A 22,532-nucleotide genomic window follows, 5' to 3' on the forward strand; every position below is an offset into this window, starting at 1 on the left:
CTCGTGTGTGTGTGTGTGTGTGTGTGTGTGTTGTGGGGAGGTATCCAAAAAGTGCAACCAAAAGGAACACCCTGTAGGAGGGAATTTTCTTAGAAGTCCTGTGTTTTATGCTGAAGATCTGTTTTAATATAAAATTATTTTAAATGACACCATTAAGTAAAGTGGGTGCTCCAGAAAAGTGCTCCCTACTGAGGCTATAACTTGAGTAAACTCTGTCATTGACTGTCACCCAAAACCCCCTGGCCACAGTGTGAAGAAGCACAGTCTTAGGGGATCCTTAGCAGATGCTAATTATCTGCTGTTCATCATATATATTTGGTGTGAAGAGTGGCTTTTGAAGAATAAATTCTTCAATTCCTATGGCGAGCTGCGTCTGACCAGCAGAATAACAGTCGCCACACGCTAGATTCTTCTCGTATCACACTTTATTGGAGTACAGCTTGGTTAGAGAAAGATGGAAGGAAGACCCCGCAGCCGTAACGGCAGCTGCCTATATAAGATTCGGGATACTGTGCAAGTCTCTGATTGGTTCATATCGAAGGCATAATTACACGTCGCCTTCGGACTGGTTACTGCTCTAAAACCTTGTTAGCATATCTCAACGCATGCGCACTGGCTACAGGATGGATGACTCAGCTTTTTCTACCCTGCTTTGCGGCAACGCTTTGCCGCGCCCCACATCTCCCCCTTATTTATTTACTATAGCACAGTGAAGTTTTGCCGGTACACATGCTCACACCATGGTGTGCTCACGGTTCAACGGCAGTTTTCCACTGGCACATCCATGACACCCTCCTGCGTGCAATGCCATCATAGGGCGGCAGGGTGCAAGGGCTGTCGATGGCACATCTACGACACCCTCCTGCGTGCAATGCCATCATAGGGCGGCAGGGTGCAAGGGCTGTCGAGACCTAAAACAGAGCTCCCTATGGAGGTGCAATGGCAGCAAGGCCTCTCCGTGCAAGGGCAGTCATCTGGGATTATTCAGGGCAGAGAGCCAGGCAGCAGGGGAATCACCTTCACCGATAGCCAAAAGCGCCTGAGTGAGCAGAACCTTATCTCGACGCGCTCGGACACGAATTCGACAGACCAACCAGAGACATAGCACAATCCCAAACAGGCAGCAGGCTGCAAACGTAGCTACTCCCACCCACTCTTTGAAAAAGGAGAAAGCAGAGGAGAGCCAAGAGGTAAAGTCCCCGAAAGTAACTGGCTCCAGTTTGGTAGCATTAAGCCGCAATATTTGAATCTTCCGTTTCAGTATCATCCGTTCCGCCTCTCGGGACCAATTTCCCGCTAGGAATCTTCCGATCACTCTGCTTTTATTGAGTGCATGATCATCCATTGTTGCATCATCCGTGCGACACTCGGCATCCCTTTCGAGTTTCTCTTCCACGCTCCGTGTCAGTCTTGACGGCACCCAAATCGGGTCCTGATCCTGTGGAGAGACACAAAGAGATCCCCTGGATCGAGCAATAACGCGATCCGGGCCTTTCCATTGGTTGGATAATACATCTTTCCACATCACTGTACTATATTCTTTATGAGTCAATGCCACATGACGCTCTGCAGCAGTTTTATCATCATCATGCACATTCAAAAAATTTATAGTAAATAAGGCAAGTGATACAAGCGCGGAAGCTCGTGCCGCAGCGGGGGCATATAATGGCGGACGAGCACACGGGGAACTCCCATACTGTCCCCGTTCATACTCTGCAGCTGCCTCTTCTAAAGCTGCCTCTTCTTTGGGATTCAATTCTTCCTGAGATAAATGTAAAGCTTTAAACTCATCTAAGAGCGGATACAATTTTGGCGCCGGCCCTTGTTTTTCTGCTTGTTTTTCTTTTCTTCTTCTTGGATTTTTAGGCCTATTTACAGTAGTCCCTACATTTTCGCCTTCTGACGCACTATCTTGACACATACTAAGAGCCTTGCGTCCCCTTTGAATTATATCCTCACATCCTCCCCCTTTGAGACACGAGTGTATCAACCTCCACAAAGGGAGGGTGCACCGAGAAAGCTCTCCCAGCTTACTGTGCTCAGTTAGATCTCTTCCGAGTTTTTCCCATGATGGAACAGTCAAGCTGCCAGACACTGCAAACCAGGGTGCAGCGCCATCAATATCTTGTAATAACTTGTTTATGGCTTTCTGTGACAGCTTAAGTCCCCGATCTCTCAATAAGGCTTGAATGGGTTCATGAAACTCAATGGCAGTTTCGGCAGATGAGCTATTCCCCATACCGCCGATTCCTACTGAAAGCAGCTGGAGAACACTCGAACTGTTTACCGACCAGGGGTGCGCACTCGGCCACGCCGACAACACACAAAGGAAGAACGCGAGGACAACAAAAGGAACAAAAGTGAAAGCGAAAATTTACCTGACTGGACTACTCACCGACGGTTCACTCCGACGGTTCACTCCGTGTGTCGAGTTCTGAATCGGTCCTCCATGCGAGGTGCAACGATTCCCGGGTTTCGGCACCACTTATGGCGAGCTGCGTCTGACCAGCAGAATAACAGTCGCCACACGCTAGATTCTTCTCGTATCACACTTTATTGGAGTACAGCTTGGTTAGAGAAAGATGGAAGGAAGACCCCGCAGCCGTAACGGCAGCTGCCTATATAAGATTCGGGATACTGTGCAAGTCTCTGATTGGTTCATATCGAAGGCATAATTACACGTCGCCTTCGGACTGGTTACTGCTCTAAAACCTTGTTAGCATATCTCAACGCATGCGCACTGGCTACAGGATGGATGACTCAGCTTTTTCTACCCTGCTTTGCGGCAACGCTTTGCCGCGCCCCACAAATTCCAATACTCATCCTCGATTTTGATATCATTCTGTTTGCATCCACCTCATCCTTACATTCTTGCCTCGAGTACTGTAGTCCAAACCTTAACTAGTCTTACTCAGATTATTACAATATGCACATAAAACCTTAAGAGAATAATGTGAAGCTTTGATTATTAAAACAATACATGTTTACTAAAGACAGGAAAGTTCTTTAAAATATTTTTTAAAACAATGAATTATTTTTTAAAGTATAATTTTATTAATTTTTTGTATCTCTACATGGACTCAAATTCTAATGATACAAAAGGACACATAGGGCTTCCCTGGTGGCGCAGTGGTTGAGAGTCCGCCTGCCGATGCAGGGGACACGGGTTCGTGCCCCGGTCCGGGAAGATCCCACGTGCCGCGGAGCGGCTGGGCCCGTGAGCCATGGCTGCTGAGCCCGCACGTCCGGAGCGTGTGCTCCGCAGCGGGAGAGGCCACAACAGTGAGAGGCCCGCGTACCGCAAAAGGACACATAAATATTCTCCTTCCCAATTCTTGTTCCTGCAGCCATCCTGTTCTTTCTGGGAAGCATCCAGTTTCATCAGTTTCTTGTATATTCTTTTTGGGTATATTTTTTGCATATTTAAGTAATTATGTGCTTACATTCTCCCCTGTCATTTCTTCACAAATGGTCATTTAATAGACACATAGACAGACAGACGCACACTCTTCTGTACTTCTTCACTCTAATACTGTGTCTTGGAGACCATTCCAAATCAGCACATTGAGATATCCCTCAGTGTTTTCACAGCAGTCCAGTGAGCAGTAGACTTGATTGGTAGGTCTCTAGTCTCTCCCACATCTGTTACCTGTGTCGCATTAATTGTGCTGAAATACCACTCCCTTGCTCAACACCTTGATGAATCCTACCAGCGGGCCCCACCCACCATTAGCCGTGAGGAGGTCCGTGCCCATCCTGCATCTGACAGCACTCCCATCCCAGGTCACAACCCTGCCAGGCTTCTCACTGCTCCTTCTTGCCTTTTCCACGTTTTCTATATGTTCCTCTCTGTTCTTCCCAGCCTTTCCTGCCCAAAGCGGATCTTCCTCTCAGTCTTTTGTGGCCAAAATGCTTCCTCCATGAAACCCCCAACCCTCAGAACTAACACCACTGATACTATATCTTTACCTCACACACTGTCATGTATTGTTGCTGTGATATGTACAGCTCTTGTTCCACCAGACTGTAAACTCTTTGCAGGCCAGTGACCACATTTTCTGTGTTGTTTGCTACTCCTGCAGTGCTTTAAATCACGTCGTTGAAAGGAAATTTTAACATTTGTAAAATTTGTAAGAATGCCAAGAAACCTGGCTCTGTGTGCTGACTCACCCAGGATTGGGTAGGACAGAGCAGAGTCCTCCCTGCTGAGACCAAAGCTGAATCATCTCCCTCCTTCTAGAATAACAGGCTTGAGGCTAAGTGCTATTAGTGCTCATCAGAGCCTTGATGGATATGCCTAGAAGAGCTTGAAAGGGACAGGCTGAACCTTTGCAGGAAGAACCCGAAATGCAGGGGCTGCTCATTGATTAGCTGCTTTGGGTAACGTGACAAATAGGATTTTTACATTGAGCAGTACAAGTTCTGTGTCTGGAGAGCTAATTGAAATTATTTTTCCACCTTTGGTCAATCTTATTGAAAGGATGATATATAAATGTTAAAGAAAACTTTAATAACACGACCATTTTTACTTTTACATAACTCTTCCAGACTTTACCCTAAAAAAATATAGGATAGGGACTTCCCTGGTGGCGCAGTGGTTAAGAATTGCCTGCCAATGCAGGGGACACGGGTTCTATCCCTGGTCCAGGAAGATCCCACACACCATGGAGCAACTAAGCCCGTGCGCCACAGCTACTGAGCTTGCACTCTAGAGCCCTTGAGCCACAACTACTGAGTCCGCACGCCTAGAGCCCGTGTTCTGCAGCAAGAGAAGCCATCGCAATGAGAAGCCCACGCACCGCAACGAAGAGTAGTCCCCGCTCACCGCAACTAGAGAAAGCCCGCACGCAGCAACGAAAACCCAACGCAGCCAAAAATAAAATAAATTAATAAATTAATTAAAAAATATATATATAGGGTAGCTACAGTTGGAGTGAACATACCATTTTGCAGGTAAATGGGACTCATGGTGGGAAACAAGTTGAATTCATGTTCCATGGAGGCAGCTTTCTCACCCAGAACTTATGGCCCCATCATCTTGATTTTCTCCCTCTCTTGGTTTTGGCATAACTTGGCAGAGGTCAATTTTTTTCCTTCCTCCTCTGTTCTCAGACTTCTTACAAAGACAAATAAGAATCCCCACCCTGCTTTATCTTTTGTAGCTGGAATGTGACTGGAATGTGAAAGCTAGAGGAAAGTGGGTAGAACATTCACAAGAACATATTTTCTACTGATTACCTCCTTTTAAACAAGAGGCTCATCTCTGTCTCCCAAAGGAGTAGAGATAACTCAAACCTTAGATTTGTAGAGTTTTTAATCCAGCAACCTCACCCAACACACTTCTCATATCATTTACTATTTCCCAGTTATCATTCACTTATCACCTCCTACCTTTCCTGTGCCACCTACGTGCACTTCCTTACGTGAATACACTCCATTCTAGCCTGCTGGACTGTGAAAGGCCTCCCAGGTGTTCTTTGTCTGGATATTACTTTGTGCTATCATTACCATGTCCAGAGATGCACCAGGGAAGAGCGGTTAAAACTTTAGATGGTCTAGGTTCAAATTCTGCCCCCACCACTTATCAGCTTGGTACCCTGGTCAAACCACCTGTAAAGTAATAGCACCTACCTTATAAGCTGGGGGGAGCAATGAGTTAATATTTGTAAGAAGAAGAGAAAGAAAGGAAAGAAAGAAAGAAAGAAAAGAAAGAAAAAAAGAGAAAGAAAAAAAAGAAAGAAAAAGAAAAAGACAATATCTGAGTTCAGACCTTGACATTGTCACTGTGGGACTTTGAGGGAGTTTCTTGAGTCTTAGTTTTCTCATCTGTAAAATGGATATTATAATACCATAAGACGGTTACTGTGAGGGCTAAATAAGATAATGTTTAAGAATTATCTCATACAGGTCTTGACTCATGGTAGACCCTCAATAAATACACATGTGCTTTTTTTAAAAATAAATTTATTTATTTATTTTTGGCTGTGTTGGGTCTTCGTTTCTGTGCGAGGGCTTTTTCTAGTTGCGGCAAGCATGGGCCACTCTTCATCGTGGTGCACGGGCCTCTCACTGTCGCAGCCTCTCTTGTTGCGGAGCACAGGCTCCAGGTGCGCAGGCTCAGTAGTTGTGGCTCACGGGCCCAGTTGCCCCGTGGCATGTGGGATCCTCCCAGACCAGGTCTTGAACCCGTGTCCCCTGCATTGGCAGGCAGATTCCCAACCACTGCGCCACCAGGGAAGCCCCACATGCGCTTTTAAAAAATACTATTTAGAATTTTGTTTCCCAGATTGCAAAAGTAGAATTATTATAGAAAATTTAGGTAACGTAGCAGTGTGTAGAGAAGAAAATTAAAATAAGCTCATAAACTTCTTTTGGGAAACAACAATTTCCCAGGCCAGTAACTCCTACCTTGGAAACTAAAACACACATGGGTGTATTTCCTTTGGTCTTTGTCTGTGTGTGTATGCAGACACATATTTTAAAAAGTGAAGAATCCCATTATATACCAATTTTGCTGTCTGTTTTACTTTACATCGACAATTTCCCATCTTATTTCATATTCTTCAGTCATGGTTTTCATGAGTCATAGTATCCCTTGTGCATCTACACTTATTTAACCATAACCGTATCATTGGGCATGGAGGTTTTATTTGGGTTTTAACTATTCTAAAGAATGCTGTGTTAAATATCTTTGCACATGAATCTTTGTCACTATCTTTGATTACTTTGTTAGGAGAAATGCTTAGGGATAGAAATATTGGATCCAAGAAAACACATCAGAGGATCCTGGTACCTACTGCCAACTTTTGCCTTCTCCGGAGGTTGTATAAATTACATTCTTACCAACAGTGACCAAGGGTGCCGATCACATCTCACCTTTGCCAATCCTCTGTTGTGTTGTTATTTAACTTTTGGTCTGTTTTATCTATTCACTTGCAACCTGATTATAATCTCCCCGAGCAGGCCTTGTTCTGCTTCTTTATATCTGCCACAGAACTTTGCTTGGTGTCATTCATATAGTCGCCCTTGTAAATATTTGCCAAATGACTGAATTTCTATTCACAACTATTCCTCTGTGGTTAAGAGCCAGAGAAGTTACCTGAACAATCACTTTCAAATTGGTCGAATTGAGAGAGAGGTTTATATACTTGCCCTTGGTCTCCCACTGAGATGAGTTGGATAGAAAAGTATTAAATCACAAGTAATTGGCTCATGGTCAGGGTCCAAGAGACAAAATGAGGTGTTTTTCAGGGTCAGCTCTGCAGCATGTTTGAAACTGGCTTTCTGTACTGTTAATCATCCTTCCTTCACAGATGGGTGTGGGGAGGGGCAGGATCTGCTTTTACAACTCAGCCCTGTAGTAGAATGAGTGGAATTTTCCAGATGGTTCCTCTTGATGACTGTTGGCATAATTGCAGCTTTGCCCCTGGGAGCCATTAGGCTGTGGCTCCGAAAGCCTGAACGGCTGTTTCAGCAGGTCAGATTGTGGGAGCCCTGTGTTTTCTTTGGCATGGAAAGCCGTATAGGATTTCAAACCATAAATAGCCTTTTAATTTTCCTTGTACTAGCTCCCTACTAAGTGCTTCGAGCAATGAGGCTAAGGTGAGAAAAGTTATTGTCCACTTTCCCTCTCCTCTCCTCCCAGCCCCAACACGCGCGCGCGCGCGCGCGCACACACACACACACACACACACACACACACACACACACACACACACCAAATACAGTGACTCAGATGATTCCCCGGCCAGAGCATCCGAGGCCATGTTCTGGGAATAATACCTTGCTTTAGAAATTTTTAGACTACACATCCATTGTGAAGATGAATGATACTTCCTCTCTCCTAGCCTCAGAGCCCTCTCTCCTGGGATAGTTCTCTTTCTGTTTTCAGGTAAAGAGGCTTAGATCGTGAAAGCTTGCTATGGATTTGGGGACATCTGAGCCTATAATATCCCTGTGTTACAATTTTACCTGCCCATTTGCAAACTGAACACCAATTTTATAACACCCAGTAAACACAGTTGCCCCAGGATGCAGGTAGTGTAAATTAAAAGGGTAAATTTGGACTGATACAAGTTTGCCTTACTGGGATGGGCCAGTTTGCTTCTCTATTCCCTGTAGCTGTCAGAGGTTATCTTTTAGAGTCTCGTTTCCTTAGAGCAATAATCTCTTTAACCTACAGGTTGGAAGAGTTCTCTTATTTTTTTTTAAATTAATTTTTATTGGAGTATAGTTACTTTACAATGTTGTGTTAGTTTCTGCTGTACAGCAAAGTAAATCAGCTGTATGTATACATACATCCCCTTTTTTGGATTTCCTGCCCATTTGTCACCACAGAGCACTGAGTAGAGTTCACTGTGCTATACAGTAGGTTCTCATTAGTCATCTATTTTATACATAGTAGTGTATATATGTCAATCCCAATCTCCCAGTTCGTCCCACTCCCCCTTCCCCCCTTGGTATCCATACGTTTGTTCTCTATGTTTGTGTCTCTATTTTTGCTTTGCAAATAAGTTCATCTGTATCATTTTTCTAGATTCCACATATTAGCAATATTATACGGTATTTGTTTTTCTCTTTCTGACTTACTTCATTTTGTGTGACAGTCTCTAGGTCCATCAGAAGATTTCTCTTAGAATTGTCACTGTGGCAGATATGGTGGACCAGCATGCCAACTCCTAGTGTGTAGAGGTTGGAAAATGTAAAATTTCATTTGCCAGACTGCCTTGCAGTTCAGGTTTTGATGTGATTGAGTTTCTGGTAATGAGATGCACTTCTTTGATACTTGGATGTGGAAAGAGACAGGGTAATGGGTACCCATATTTGGTAGTGTGGACTGTGCCATGGGTTGTGTGGTTCTGGAGCTGCTAGCTTTAGCAACAGCTTTCCAGTTCAGCAGGCAGCTTCCTGAGCCAGCAGTTCCCTTGAGGGCCCAGTTCTATGGCACGGATTTGGGAATCACTCAAGTCAGTTCTCTAGCTAGCAAACTCTGCTCCTCCATTTAATATCTTGTAGTAAATCCCTCTCTTTGTAAACCTGATTGATATAACTCTATAGCTGCAAAGCTATCTGTTAACTATAGCTAAACAGATAAGTTGTCTTACCTTGTTCATTTGTTGGCTGAGACAAAATAAAATGGTTGGAATTTTATCTTTGGCCTTGATTTTATTACAGATATCCTTTCCCTAAAGATAGTTTTGGACTATCCTGTTCCCTTTTGCATGCTTTTCCTTGTGATGGTGGATGACCTTATATTGAACTTTCCCCCAGAGTTATATTGATGTTTCCATCTTCACTGACCTATTTAATTGGGACAACTTCATATGACAATTAATACCTCATCTCTCCATAAAAATATAGAATATTGTATTATTAATAAGCATAGCTATTTAATAATAGCTATGGAATGCATATCTGCTGAAGCTTGTAACAGACACAGAAAGGGCTGGGAGAAACATTCTGCTGTTTATCAAGACATAAGTACTGGCATTTCATTTTCAACAAAAAAGCACTACCCCATTGTATTATAAATCATGGCTAGCCTATTTCCTGACATCTTAGTACAATCATGGCATCTCATGACAGCTCAAAAATGTTAATGTTATATTGTTAGAGGCATCACACTAGACTCTGATTTTGATTAGTTGTCTTATGGAACTATTCTTACCCTAGTTTGCTGAAACTTTGCTATGAAAAATGGACTCAGACATCTCAGGCATACAAAGTGCTGGTTGGAAAGGCTCTGATTTAACTGGGCAGGACTATGCTCAGGAATTATAAAGGTGGAATATACCCTGAAGTGCCTTCTTTTAATCCTTGGAGTTGTTGTCCTTCAGCTAGGAACAGTACAGGGCAGATCAATTTGAGAAGTTAGACTCCAAGCCTGAGTGGAGAGTGCTTTCCCATTTTGCAGGTTCTGTGGAAAGGGCTCTGCCTTGCCCTATATGCTTAAGGGCATGTGGGCTCTTTGTGAATGAAGCAGGGAACAAACATTTCTGAAGAAGAACAAACATTCTGTCTCAAATTCAGAACTAAAAAAGGAATTTGTTTATTGAGGGCAAGGGGATGCAAGCAATATAAAAATCAAAAGCTTATCTGGCTTTAATTGACTTTTCTTTCTCTGCTTCTTCAAGGTGGAGCTGGATTTTATTTGTACATTTTCTAAGGGTCCCAATCTGCTCAGGAAATCCTTATACAGGGGTAGCTGTGGGGCAGATTCCTTAAGTGACCCTTTATGAGAATTCTTATCAGGGTGGGAGTAATTGCTCAATGCTGCCTACTTCTTTCCCTTCTGCTTCATGTGTACTACAAAATAGTCATTGCATGCGATGGTGAGCCCAGCGATTAGTGAAAAGAAGCTCTGGAAGCCCACTTTGCCGTCTCGGCACTGGTCCAGGTCCTTCATTATTTTGTCCACAGCCAGAGGGTCTTTTTGATTCTGAAAAAAAAAAAAGGACAGAGGCAAGAAATACGAGTCAATGGTTGCAATGACGAGCTTCTTTGATTTGTACTGATGGAAGCTATATATATGATCTCCTAATTATTTGAATTCTTGCTTTAGGTCATAGTGATCTTTGGAGGTCATCTAAATGTATTTTTCTGCTTTGAGGGAGCACTTCAGTAAATTCATATTTATTTCAAGCTAGGAAAGAGGTTTCCATGGCACTCTTTTATATAACTCAGGGACTAGAAACAGCCTATTTCTAGAAAGAGGAGATTCAGTGCCAGAGAAGGGAGACTCATGACTCTGAACTCTCAGTCCACTTAGAAACCAGCATGGCCTTCTGACATGCTTTACTTACAGTCCAACTGTTACCACAATTTTCAAAATCACAAAATTCTGTCTGAGAACCACCCCAAATTATCCCATTTTTTAGTTTAAACTTATATTCTCTTGACAAACTTTCATTCCTGATAGCATGGTCAAGTCCTTAAAGAAGGAAACTCCTATGAAAGACCTCATGTGATTATTTAGGGAGCAAATTTCAGATCATTATCCTATGGATTTTAAAGAGGTGTTAATGATGCCTTGGGGTGTGTTAAGTTTAAAGAGTTCAGGCAGATGGTCCTCATTTCTTGGCACAGCTGAGGCCAATCTAGAGTGGCTTCATATCATATTAGCCAGGTGACCTTGAGTAAGTCACACAGCTTGGTGGGCCTTCGTGTAACAACTAAGAATTGAGGTTGGACTAGAGTGTTTCTAAGATTGCTTCTGTTCTTAATAAGTTGGTCAATCTATGCCATCCTATACTCTTTGCTGGATGTACTCTTTGTTTTACACTGGATGTACTTCAAAAGCAGTATGTGTGATGGAGTTATAAAACTCCCCATGACTCTCAATGCCTAGCATGAATACATGGAACTAAGATGAGCAGGTAAGATCCCATTTGTTTTTCCTTTTACTCTGTTTTCAAGGTGATTGGCTTGATCATTCCTTTTCGTAGTGATGATGCTTAGAAGTGGGAAAGTGTGGTTTCTCCTGTAGGGTCCATGCCATCAACCAGAGGGAAATATGGCCCTTTACAGGTGTTAAAGGACTCAGGTAAAATATTTATGAATTTCATTGACTGTATAAATGAGTGAGGGAACTGATACTCAGTGTCTCAAGTGTGCTGGATGTTTATAAACTGCACTCAGAATTCTCTTAAGGGGCTTCCCTGGTGGCACAGTGGTTGAGAGTCCGCCTGCTGATGCAGGGGACACGGGTTTGTGCCCTGGTCCGGGAGGATCCCACATGCTGCAGAGCGGCTGGGCCCGTGAGCCATGGTCACTGAGCTTGTGCGTCCGGAACGGGAGAAGACACAACAATGAGAGGCCCGCATACCGAAAAAAAAAAAAAAAAAAAAAGAATTCTCTTAAGGTAAAGCAGCAGCATTTCCTACACGCCCTAAGCAATCAGCCAGAACCTGTCTATGCAGCTACCTCTGCTTTTGGTGGGTTTCGGTTAATTCTGGCCTTAACCCCAGCTTCCTGGCTGTGGTCAGAAGGAGTGAAATTTGGATGACGTAAGGGGTCAACTTTAGAAACAAAACGATCTGTGAATGCAGTGAGTGTGGGTGTGCTTGGAATTATGACCCCATGCTTAGAATAAATTATACTGCCATGTTCAGTACTTGGTACTGAACACTTTATGTTTATCAAGCCACAGAGCCTTTAGGGAGGAAGGATCTTTGTCTCATGTGATATCATCCTGGCTTCTAACATATGCAACAACACAATTAATGAGTGTTCAGAAGTAGACTGAGAATGCCTTTGTGTGATGGGCAGGTTTACAGTGAGCACATTTTGTCCTTGAATTTTATGCTTGCCTGGAAGGATCACAGAAGTGAAAGTGGTCTTGGAGATAATCATGTCCAGCCTCTCATTTTCCAGAGGCAGGAACTGAGGCACAGAAAGCTGAAGCAACTTCCCAGTTAGGGTCCTGGTCTGGGCCTCTATCACAGAACTGTACAAAAGCAGAACAACAGTATCCTCTAACTCCTTCTGGGATAGCATTGTGGTAACTGCAGCTCTGAGATACTAGTTAAGCTATTTATATCTGTTTATTTGACTGGTATTGATAACATGTAAATCATCATGTACTACAAAACCTTATGTTTAATGAGTCAGGAGTCAGGGGCTTGATTAATGCTGTTTACCAGGCAGATGACAAGAGGCAGAACCCTGTCTTTTACCATCTCCTCCCTTCATCCTTTAGAGGCTAATGCACACCAAACACAGTACTGATCCCTTCAAATGACTCTGGCTGTGGCAGGGAGAGAAGGGCCTGCATTTCAATCTAATATTTTGTTAGGCAATGTTTCACCTTTAGTGAAACGCAACAACCATCTCTTGAGGGCCTATGCTGTAAAAGGGCAACTGTGCCTTGTTGCCTAATGTCCTGAGTGATGTATCTGAGCTCATGGCAGATCCTCTTCTGGTCTTCACGGACCCCTCCATCTGTCAAAGGTGAGGCATAAACTCAAACTGCGCTCCTGTGTTCTCATTGCATTTTCAATGTGAAAAGCAGTTATTTCTGGAGTGCCGCTTGGCTCTCATTCAGCAGATGCTTGACACCATTGTTTTAGAGCAGTGTTGGAAAAAAATTTTAAAGCCTTTATCTAAAGGGATTTAATTTAAGAAGGGAGATTCAAGTTGCTCAAAGTGGATGTAACCAGGATGTGGTACCTCCAGTGCCAGGTTTATGGACCTGAGGGAAACAAGGCAACCTGGTTGATTACTCTGGTGAAAGGCCTTCTTTCCTGCAACTCTGTCTCAATGGACACAGATGACTCCAGATGGAATCCTTCTAACACCTCGCATTATGGTGATTTGTGTGTAGTCTCATTTCACTTCCAAACTGTAAGCTCCTTGAGGGCAGGGGCTGTGTCTTTACCTTCTGTTTCCTCCCCTAGTATCTTACAAACAGTAGGCATTCAATAATGTTTAATAAGTAAATGAATGAAAACACCTTTCTAGTAATGACTTCCACAGGGAAGGGCTGGAAAGAGGAAGGGAAAGGATCTAGGGCCCAGAAGCATTGATTTTTACATCTGGTTCTTGTTCTTTCTGAGCCTTTCAACACTTACTTCCAAAAATCCAGGGAACTCCTTTTCCATGAGTACCCTCAGGTCCTCCTTTGTTAAGAAGCCTTTATCCCCAGCAAATTTGTGAAATGTGAACATCATGGTTTCCATGGCGTGTTCCATTTGAGAGGGCATTTTGATGAGGTCTGTTGGAACCTATTAAAGGATGTAAAGAAACAATTTACATTAACTTTTAAGCGATGTGAATTACCAGTCTTTTGAGAATGATTGGAAGAGGATGATTAGCTCATTCATTCAATCCTTTTCAGCTGTAAAATTCAATGAATATAAGGACCAGTTCACTCAGGTTTTATGCCTCCTGCTGATGGAAATAGGCAGTTCAGGTATTGGTGCTCTGAATAAGGGATTTATCTAGTTGCCTGCTAATTTTGCATAAATCACCTAATGAAGAATAAAAACACTAATTATTTGGAAAAGGAAGATCAGTGCCCCTCCTTTTAACTGACAAAGCACCTACTGAAAGAACAGACGTTTCTCCGTTTCTCTTAGCGCTGGTAAATGGGACTCTTCGATATGGATATGGCTGAATACCAACAACCCACACAATCAAGCCTGGTTAATATAAAAACTTCAACTCTCCAAGCTTAACTAGGTTACCTTGTTCAGTCATTCTAGGGTTTAGAAATCTGCTTAAAAATGAATTTTGTCTCCTGAACATGTATTGGCCTCACCGCGTGGCTTGCGGGATCTTAGTTCCCTGACCGGAACTGAACACACGCCACTGCAGTGAAAGTGCCGAGTCCTAACCACTGGGATGCCAGGGAATTCCATGTATTCTTTACTAAAGTTCTGAACTTGTTATTGATTGTAACAAAGACATTTGCATCTTTGGTAGTAACATGCAGTTGCCCTACCCAAATAAAAGCTACCCAAAGCCCATTTATCTACTTCCTTGAGAAGGAACAAGTAATAGTATATCCTAATTCCTTTGGGGATCTGTTACATTTTTGGCAGCACTAGACAAAAGAGCTACTCTCACAGTATGGGGTGCAGTGGGAAAGGAAGAGCTTTTCATTGTGAATAGTTTAAAACAAAGGTAAGGGACGTTCCTGGTGGTGCAGTGGTTAAGAATCCGCCTACCAATGCAGGGGACGCGGGTTCGAACCTTGGTCTGGGAAGATCCCACATGCCATGGAGCAACTAAGCCCGTTTGCCACAACTACTGAGCCTGCGTGCCACACTACTGAAGCCCACACACCTAGAGCCCGTGCTCCGCAACAAGAGAAACCACCGCGCCGGGAAGCCCGTGCACTGCAACGAAGAGTAGCCCCGCTCACTGCAACTAGAGAAAGCCTGCCCGCAGCAACGAAGACCCAACACAGCCAATAAATAAATAAATAAATTTAATTTTTAAAAAAAGAAAAAGAAAGGATGTGTCAGATCATTATATTCAGGTATAATAATCTGGGGGCATATGTCTCATCAAGACCCAATGCCTGGTACTTAATAGGAGCCCAATAAATTTTGCTTAACTGGAGGGCATGCTTTAGCCAGAATGGAGTAGCTTTGGCTAACACCACCTAAAATCACTACCAGATAGGAAACAGGTGATTTTGAATTGAGACTGTAATATACCACTCAAAAAAAACAAAAACAAAAACAAAAACACAACTGTCAAGAATAAGTTTAGAGCAGAGATTGAGGGAGAGGCTGGCAACTTCCCCTGAAGAGTCTCAATAGGAACTGGAGACATGCTTTCAGTCTGGTTCTTCTGCTGACATATGTGTGCTCAACACAGATCCGTAAATGCTGTCTGTTACAGAGAAGGTGGAGTTGGTGAACATGAGGATTGAAAAATTACACTTTAAGAGTCAAAAGTTCTACCCCTTAATCCCCAGAAAAGTAGAGGAATCAGCATGCCAAAGAATGCTATACTCTAGAGAATGCTATAAACCAGAATCTGGCATGATTCATCTGGAAAGCAGTTCTCTTGGAGAGAGCAGCCAGTTCAAGGTCCACTGTGGTATGAATTCCAGGGGAACCACACCCTTTCCCCTCTCTCCTGACACAGCCAGGATCTGGCTTCAGATGGCAGTGGGCTTAGAGGGAGTCAGCCTTGCCTGGATTGGCTCTGGAAGTCCAGCAACATAAGAGAACTGAACTGAATGAGTCACCTATGGGAGAAGGCTGTGGCATCCCACCCCAGTTCTGAAATATCTCAGGAAAGGAGTCAGCCACCACAGAGGTTTAAAAATACCCGTGCCCAAGCTCAAGTGGCAGAGCACTTCACAACAAATGCCCAAAGATCCCAGAAACTGGCACTGGCTGTGGGACACTTAGTTCACATTCTTCACAGGGCAGAGCAGAAGGAAAATGCACTGCAAAGCCAGAGAAGTAAGAAAGGGAATATAGCAGGGTAAGGACCCCTAAAATAGGAAACAGGCTAATTTAGGAACCTCTAAGAAACACAACTTGTAAGCTGAGGAAGTCCTGGCCACCCCTGAATACCTTCTTCAAGAGAGTGAGGCCAGTCTTCCTCTAGTGAGCACTCAGGTCACTCCAAACCCAGTCCTGGACTGCCTATGCTCATTATGAAGTGCCAGAGCTTTCCTGCCCCACTGGATCTCCCTCTGCTGTTTACTCAGCACATGGGCTGTGGACACAGCAGTCAGCACAGACTCCCTGTTCGTTCTGCAATAAGAATGTAGATCAGGGGCTACTCAGGAGATCTAAGGTTGTGAAAGTGAAAACCGCTTTGAAAACCAGAGATGACCACCCTCTCATCAGTAACCCGGGTCCTTGAGGGCATTGACCTGGGCTACGAGCAAGTTATTCTGTTTTGAAGGTGAAGCCAGTACACTGGTTTCAAAGTAAGATGAAGGAAAAGGGGAAGATGTGATTAATACTGTTCTTTCGGCTAGTGGATGAATCCTACAGCTCTTCCAGAGTACAGCGGATGACCTACTGAGTCAGCCTGCCCGGACCTCCCATCTTGGGCGGGGCTTGCCCGGCCTGGGCTGACAGAAGCACTGACCATTGGTTGCTAAAGCAGCAAGCAGTTCAGGGACTTGAATTCACCGTTTCCACCGCCCCAGAAGAGTCCCACCCCAGGACTCTATAGCTTCTGGCTTGGAAACACTTCCAATGGATAGCCTTGGGCCTGGGGTTGAGAGGCTGCAGCGTCCTCTCTGTTCTCCAGCCAGCCTACTCCGGCACCTGAAACACTCCATCCATTTAATCATTTGCCCGTCTCTCTATCTTAGATTTAAGTTCCTCTAGGTTAAGAACTGTGAATTATTCAGTTCTATCCACGAACAACTAAATAGTGGTTTAGTGTTTGCTAATGAGTGAATGAATCAGTCAAACAATTCCCTTGGCTGGAGCTGAGGTGCAGGTGTGATTACCAGGTCTGGGCTGAAACCCTTGAGGTTGGGAGCTCTGCGGGAGGAGGTGAGGGCTGGGAAGGGCCCGGAAAGAAAGGGGCGGCCTATGAATGAACCACAGAGTACATTCCATAGCGGAGGAGAAAACGGTGTGTCCTGCTAAACAGGTCTGGTCACCCAACACAACTTGACTTTTCTTTCTCTTCTCACTCTTACCGTTTTCTTGAGTTTTGGTTTATCCCACTTTACTGCTCTCTCACTGTGAGCTCCACAGGCTCTAACTACTTCATCATTCACTCACCTTTTATTGAATCATTTTATTCTGATGTCTGTGTATCTCCTACACAGGTCTGAAGAGTGGAAGCTCATGTGTCTTTCTTTGTGTAGTTTTCTCTTCCGAAAAGAATTCTGAGCTTTAAAATTTAGTTACAGTGGTGGGAATTCAATTTTCCATTTTTTCTGTTCCTTCACCAAGCACCTACTTTGCATGACCCTGTCACGGTGTTAGGCACACGTGGGTGCGCTCTCCACCACCTCTGTCCCATGATGCTTGCCTTTGGGGAGTTCACCAGCTAAGGTCATACTATTTTAAAATATGTCCTGAATTCTAGTTAACTGTGTTTGTTTCTTTCCACACTAAACTGTGGGCTCCAGTTGCTACTGGGTCCCAGAAGCTAGCGCCCTGTCCTTAGAGCCTGCTCAATGAATCAGTAAGAAGGAAATTGATAGTAATGTAAATTTTGATCCTTTTGGGAGTAGCAGGGAAGTAGGAGGCCTCCTTAGAAAAGTGTCTGCTCCTAAGCAATACCAAATGTTTGCTCTGGACCCATGCCCAGATCCAGGCCATAATTTCAAAAAGGAGACTTCCAAAGAGCAAGAAGTCTGATCTACTTTGCTCTCTCGTGTCTTATCCATACCCTAATTTTCTTACAGCCCACCCAGAAAACAATTGGCAGAATGTCAGTAAAAACAAACATCTGTTATCTAAAATGTGTTTTAGGTTTCCTTTCTTTTGCTTCGAGGAATTTAAAAAGAAAAAAATTGGGGGGGTGGGGGGGTGGGATGGGGAATTGAACCCAGAAGGCATTCTTCATTTGATCCCTAAAGGGAATTCAGAAGAAGTGAGTGGAGGCAATGAATCTGATCCAGGCTGTCTCTCCCACCTTTCACCAAACGTAAAACTTTCCCACTAAAAAAAGTGAGCAGCAAAAGAAAAGCTCCAGATGCAATCCAATAGGAGAACTCTGAAGCCGTCTCTACCCTGAAAGAGTACATCCAGTTTTCCTTGAAGAGTTGTCAGGCATCACCAGAACTGGCAAACAATAGCCACTGTGACAACTATTAAGCCCATTGAAGGGCTAGGAAGTGCTGAAAATTGTTAAAAATAAGCAAATTCATTCTTTTTGCTTTTGATGTGAGATTCCTAAATTGTTAAGTCCCGGGAAAATGAGAAGCTTAAGAAAGATCCTAATAAAAAGATCAGTCTAGCTTTCCCAGCACTCTGAGTGCTAATGTGCACATTATAACTCTGAAAGGATTCCATTGTTTCCCTCAACTTTAAAAGACTGGACTGGATCAAGGCCATACCAAGTGGGTAGTGCTCTAAAAAAATTCACATTTTTGGAGCTGTCCATGGAAAGCAAGGAGGCACTCAGTCTCAGCTCCACCCAGTGCAAGGCCTGACCTCACTGGAGTGGCTGCTGGAGAGGCTGGACAGGGGCCAGACATGGGAGGAAAAGGGGCCATCTGATGTTGTATGCAGGAAAAGCCAGGGAAGACCATCACCTAGAAGTCAGGGTGCTATGCTCAGTAGACCCTCAGGAAAATTTGAAGAACCAAAATAAGAATCTCCAAATGGTGTATCAAGGACCACAGTGAAGAAAGTAGCTTCTGGCTGTCAAGGAAGGAATACATCATTTGGAGGAGATGATTAAATAGAAACTGGAGAGGAATCTGCGGGGGCAGGGCTGATGAAGAAATTCCAAATGAGTTATATGAACTCATTCCTGCACTAATGCCTGCATTACCTTTTGCAATTTGCTGAAACACATTGGAGGCAAAGATCATTGACAGGGTGTTGACCCTGGCCTCACCTGAGGTGCAGGATATAAAAATCCACTGCTGTAGGTTGAAACTCAGGCTGCAGGGGAAAAGCATCTGCAGCAACTGCAACCTCTTAACGGGAAGAGCTACCTCCCAAATAAAGCTGGGGCAGCCTGCCAGCAGGCATACAGGCCAATAACCCAGCAGCAGTTCTGCCATGGCCCTACCAGTCTAACTGCTGTCTTCACCCACAGTTCAGTCAAGAAACCTCTCTTTCAGATTGCGGGCCAACTCCTGGTGTGACTCACTTCCTCTTGGAAAATGCCCTCTAAGATGGCACAGTTCCCTTTTTCCTTCAGGGAGTGTTCTGTCAGAGCCGTCTGCAGAGAGAATCTGGAACCATCCGGGCCACACCTACATGGCCTCACAACTGAGTCACAGGCCTCCACTAGGAGAATCCGGGAGCCCTTTATGCTAACCACGCCCTGCAGAAAGCTCCCAGCGAAGGGGGTGGGCTTAATGTATTCCAGAGTCTGGCCCAGGGCTCGGCTGCGCCTGGCACAAGGCTGGCTGCTCTGCTTTCCCCACCACCCCGGCCCAACAAGGCAAATTCCGGGTTTCAGTTAGGTGGAGTCCGGCCGAGGCTAGAGAGTGTGGTATCCAGGCCTGGGGGAAGTGCCCGTCCTCTGGCCAGGCTCAAATTGTGACCAGGTACCAACAGCTCATTGCACTAGGCCAGATTAGTCTGGGTTAGAAGATTCTTCATTAAGCCTGCGCTTCCTCTATCTCTGTATAGTTCCACTTGTTTAAGACAGCAAGAAGGGATCCCTTTCAGGACAAAAATCACTTCACACAGGTTTCACATAGGCTTCCCTCCTCCTCTTACCCCCACCCCCCAGCAAAACTGCGTTATAAAGAAAACTAATAGACCTTCCTCCCTCGGTCGGCAGTAAGAACCTTCCCGTCTATAGCAGACAAACAACAGGAAGCCCAACCTGAAGCATCGGGGAGTGGGGCTAAGGGGTGTCCTTTGGGTAGGGAAACCGCCAGCCCTCCCCGAGCCTGCACGGGCCGTCCAGCTAGGAGGTGGTTACGAACATCTGGACAGAGGTCAGCGTGCAGCCGGAGCACACAAAGAAATACGCCGACCAGGACAGGGGGCCAGAGCGGGGATTTGGGTAACTGGGGCGACTAGTCGAAAAGTAGGAAAGGGGGTGTAAAAAAAGATAAACCGAAAGGTAGGAGAGAGCAGACCCCGGGCCACCAACACGGAGGTACAGTAGTGAGGGACAAGGGCTCCCTCCCCCCGCCCGCGAGGATCTGGGGGGTCGCGCCGGGGAGGGACAGGGGAGCTGCTCGCCAAGCCAGGGTGTGGCCCAGATACCTCCCCATCTCCAGCTGATCCTCGACCAGGCCCCCCGGCGCCCGGGACACCCGGCGAAGGCAGCCGGGAGAGCCAGAGCCGCCGATGCAGGGGTTTCCACGGGCACGGGGTCTGGGGCTGGGGACCGCCCGGGACCGGCGGGCAGAACTCACCGTGGCAGGAGGCGCGGCGGGGACGCTCGGCTGGCGGGGACGCTCGGCTGGCGGGGACGCTCGGCTGGCGGGGACGCGCGGCCAGTGAGCAGAGCGCCGCGGACTGGGCGCCTTAGTAAGTGGGGGCGGGGAGCGGGGGAGGCAGGAGGAGCCTGGGCTGGTGTCAGGGCCTCCGCTCACCCCACCCCTTCTCCTCCCTCCTCTTCCTGCCCCCGCACCCAACACACAACCCGGGCGCAGCGCACACACCCTTCTTTCGCTGTGTGGAGGAGCCTCGCTCCAGGGTTCCCCACCGCCCCCACTGAGAGCAATACTGTAAACTTCTCTTCCTACTCAAATGCTCTCGAATATTTTAGGACAACCCCACCCTCGGCCATGCCCTTCCTCTCGGGTTTGGTTTTAGAGAGCGAGTGAGTGTGCAAATCCAAGAATCCAGCCATTCTGCGGGTGGGGCGCGCTGGCCCAGAACCAGATTGTAAGCGCTCGTCCGTAACCTACAGGTCTAGGAATTATTTTCTAGATGATACTGCAGGGAGGGGTCCGTGGAGTCCTAACGACCGCGAGGGCGTCAGACTTGGTTGGTTTCAGATTAGGCCCTAGGAGGTCAGTTGGGAGGGTCTCCAAGGCCTGGGCCCCCTGTCCACGGGCAACTCTCAGAGAAGCCGAGTTCCCTGCTGGCGCCTGCTCGCGGAGTGGAGGGGGGTGGTTGCCGTTTGGTGGCTAGTCAGCTCGAGGGTGTTACAAACCCTTTGTTGAACTGGAGATTTACCCCTCTTAGTGTGAATGGCTTCTGTCATAGTTGATATTGTTAAAACCTGTTTCAGGGTCTCCTTTTTTTGTCCTGAAATTGGCCTGTTTGGTTCTCAAACTCTTTAGAAGAAATTTAGAGAAAACCTAAGTGTTTCCTAGCTGATGCTATTCCCCCCGCCATAAAAAAAAATATATTTATTTATTTGGTTGCGCCAGGTCTTAGTTGCAGCAGGAGGGTTCCTTAGTTGTGGCACGCAAACTGTTAGTTGCGGCGTGCATGTGGGATCTAGTTCCCTGATCAGGAATCCAACCCAGCCCCCCGTACTGGGAGCACGGAGACTTATCCACTGCACCACCAGGGAAGTACCCCCCACCTTTTATTTTAATTGTGGTTTAGGGTTAAATGCAAACTACTAGCAGCTGTTGGTGGAAAAGGGCCCAGTCCTAAGTCTTGGGTTTTCCTTTGTTCCCAGGGGAGGTCCTGGGAGGAGTGAGTGATCCCAAAGGAATGAGCAGACTTGGGGAATCCTCCAAGTGCCTCCAAGTGACTAATCTTGGCTCTTGCCAGGAAAACTCAACTTGGATTGCAGCTGTCACTCTTCTGGGTTCCTGCAACACTGGTGCTGAATGTTCATGGGGGGACTCCTGCAAAAAACATAGGCTTCCTAAGTTCTTCCTAGGCCCTAGGTTACAGTCAAGAATGGAGAAAATTCTAGATCCCTTTAGTTCCAGGAAATATGCAACTGGGTTTAGAATGAGAATACCTGAGTTCCGTATACTATAGACTCCTTATTTGATTTCTTCATTTGATTCACAAACATTTAGGAATGCTTAATATATGTGCTAGGGTCTGGGGATTCAGAAATCAAAGAATCAGTCCTGTCTCTCAAAGAGCTTCAAATCTTGTTGGAAGATAGATTAGCAAATGGCTAAAATCCAGTGAGCTCAGTGAATGGTAGAGGACACGAAGGGACACTGTGAGAACCGAGGAGGGGCCTCCAAGTCACCATGGAATGGTCGCAGAACAATTCCTGGAGGAGGAACATTAGATAGACGTTCTTAAAATAACAATAACATTTACCATGACTTTTAAATCTGATTGTAAAAAAGGTTACATTCTTATTGTAGAAGGTTTGGAAAATATACCAATGTATACAAAGGAAAATAAGATTATTTGTAAACTCATGGACCAAAGAGAAATACTTTTATATATTTCCTTTGATGGAAGAAGTTTTTACATTATGAGGTATGGGGAAGCCATTTTGGCTTATACATGATTTCACTTAAACTTTAT

At 45.2% G+C, this 22,532-nt stretch overlaps 1 protein-coding gene and 1 long non-coding RNA gene across 7 annotated transcripts in view; one reads left to right on the forward strand and one right to left on the reverse strand.

The window, feature by feature from the left end:
- LOC131743276 (uncharacterized) overlaps nucleotides 1–22,532 on the forward strand; it is a 172,403-nt gene that overhangs the window by 53,129 nt on the left and 96,742 nt on the right. Inside the window, exon 4 of one of the 6 annotated variants that reach the window (XR_010841098.1) lies at nucleotides 14,675–14,949. The exons of the other annotated variants lie outside the window; for them this stretch is intronic. This is a non-coding gene — a long non-coding RNA (uncharacterized lncRNA). Of the gene's footprint in view, nucleotides 1–14,674; nucleotides 14,950–22,532 lie in introns of those variants that run through there. 6 annotated transcript variants of the gene reach the window in all.
- S100A10 (S100 calcium binding protein A10) lies at nucleotides 10,025–20,714 on the reverse strand. Its single transcript, XM_059041587.2, has 3 exons — nucleotides 20,489–20,714; nucleotides 13,569–13,721; nucleotides 10,025–10,438 (listed from the first exon to the last, which is right to left on the reverse strand). The coding sequence occupies exons 2-3, from the start codon at nucleotides 13,698–13,700 to the stop codon at nucleotides 10,277–10,279; spliced, it is 294 nt and encodes a 97-aa protein (XP_058897570.1). The 5' UTR covers nucleotides 13,701–13,721; nucleotides 20,489–20,714; the 3' UTR covers nucleotides 10,025–10,276.

The sequence above is a fragment of the Kogia breviceps genome, chromosome 1 (assembly GCF_026419965.1).
Source record: "Kogia breviceps isolate mKogBre1 chromosome 1, mKogBre1 haplotype 1, whole genome shotgun sequence".
NCBI lineage: Eukaryota > Metazoa > Chordata > Mammalia > Artiodactyla > Physeteridae > Kogia > Kogia breviceps.

Bases quoted from the DNA above. Each gene is read 5' to 3' on its own strand.
- S100A10 (XM_059041587.2), bottom strand. From the start codon at position 13,700: ATGCCCTCTCAAATGGAACACGCCATGGAAACCATGATGTTCACATTT. The intron at 10,439-13,568 runs GTAAGTGTTGAA...TTTTTTTTTCAG, and splicing joins AGTTCCCTGGATTTTTGGAA to AATCAAAAAGACCCTCTGGC.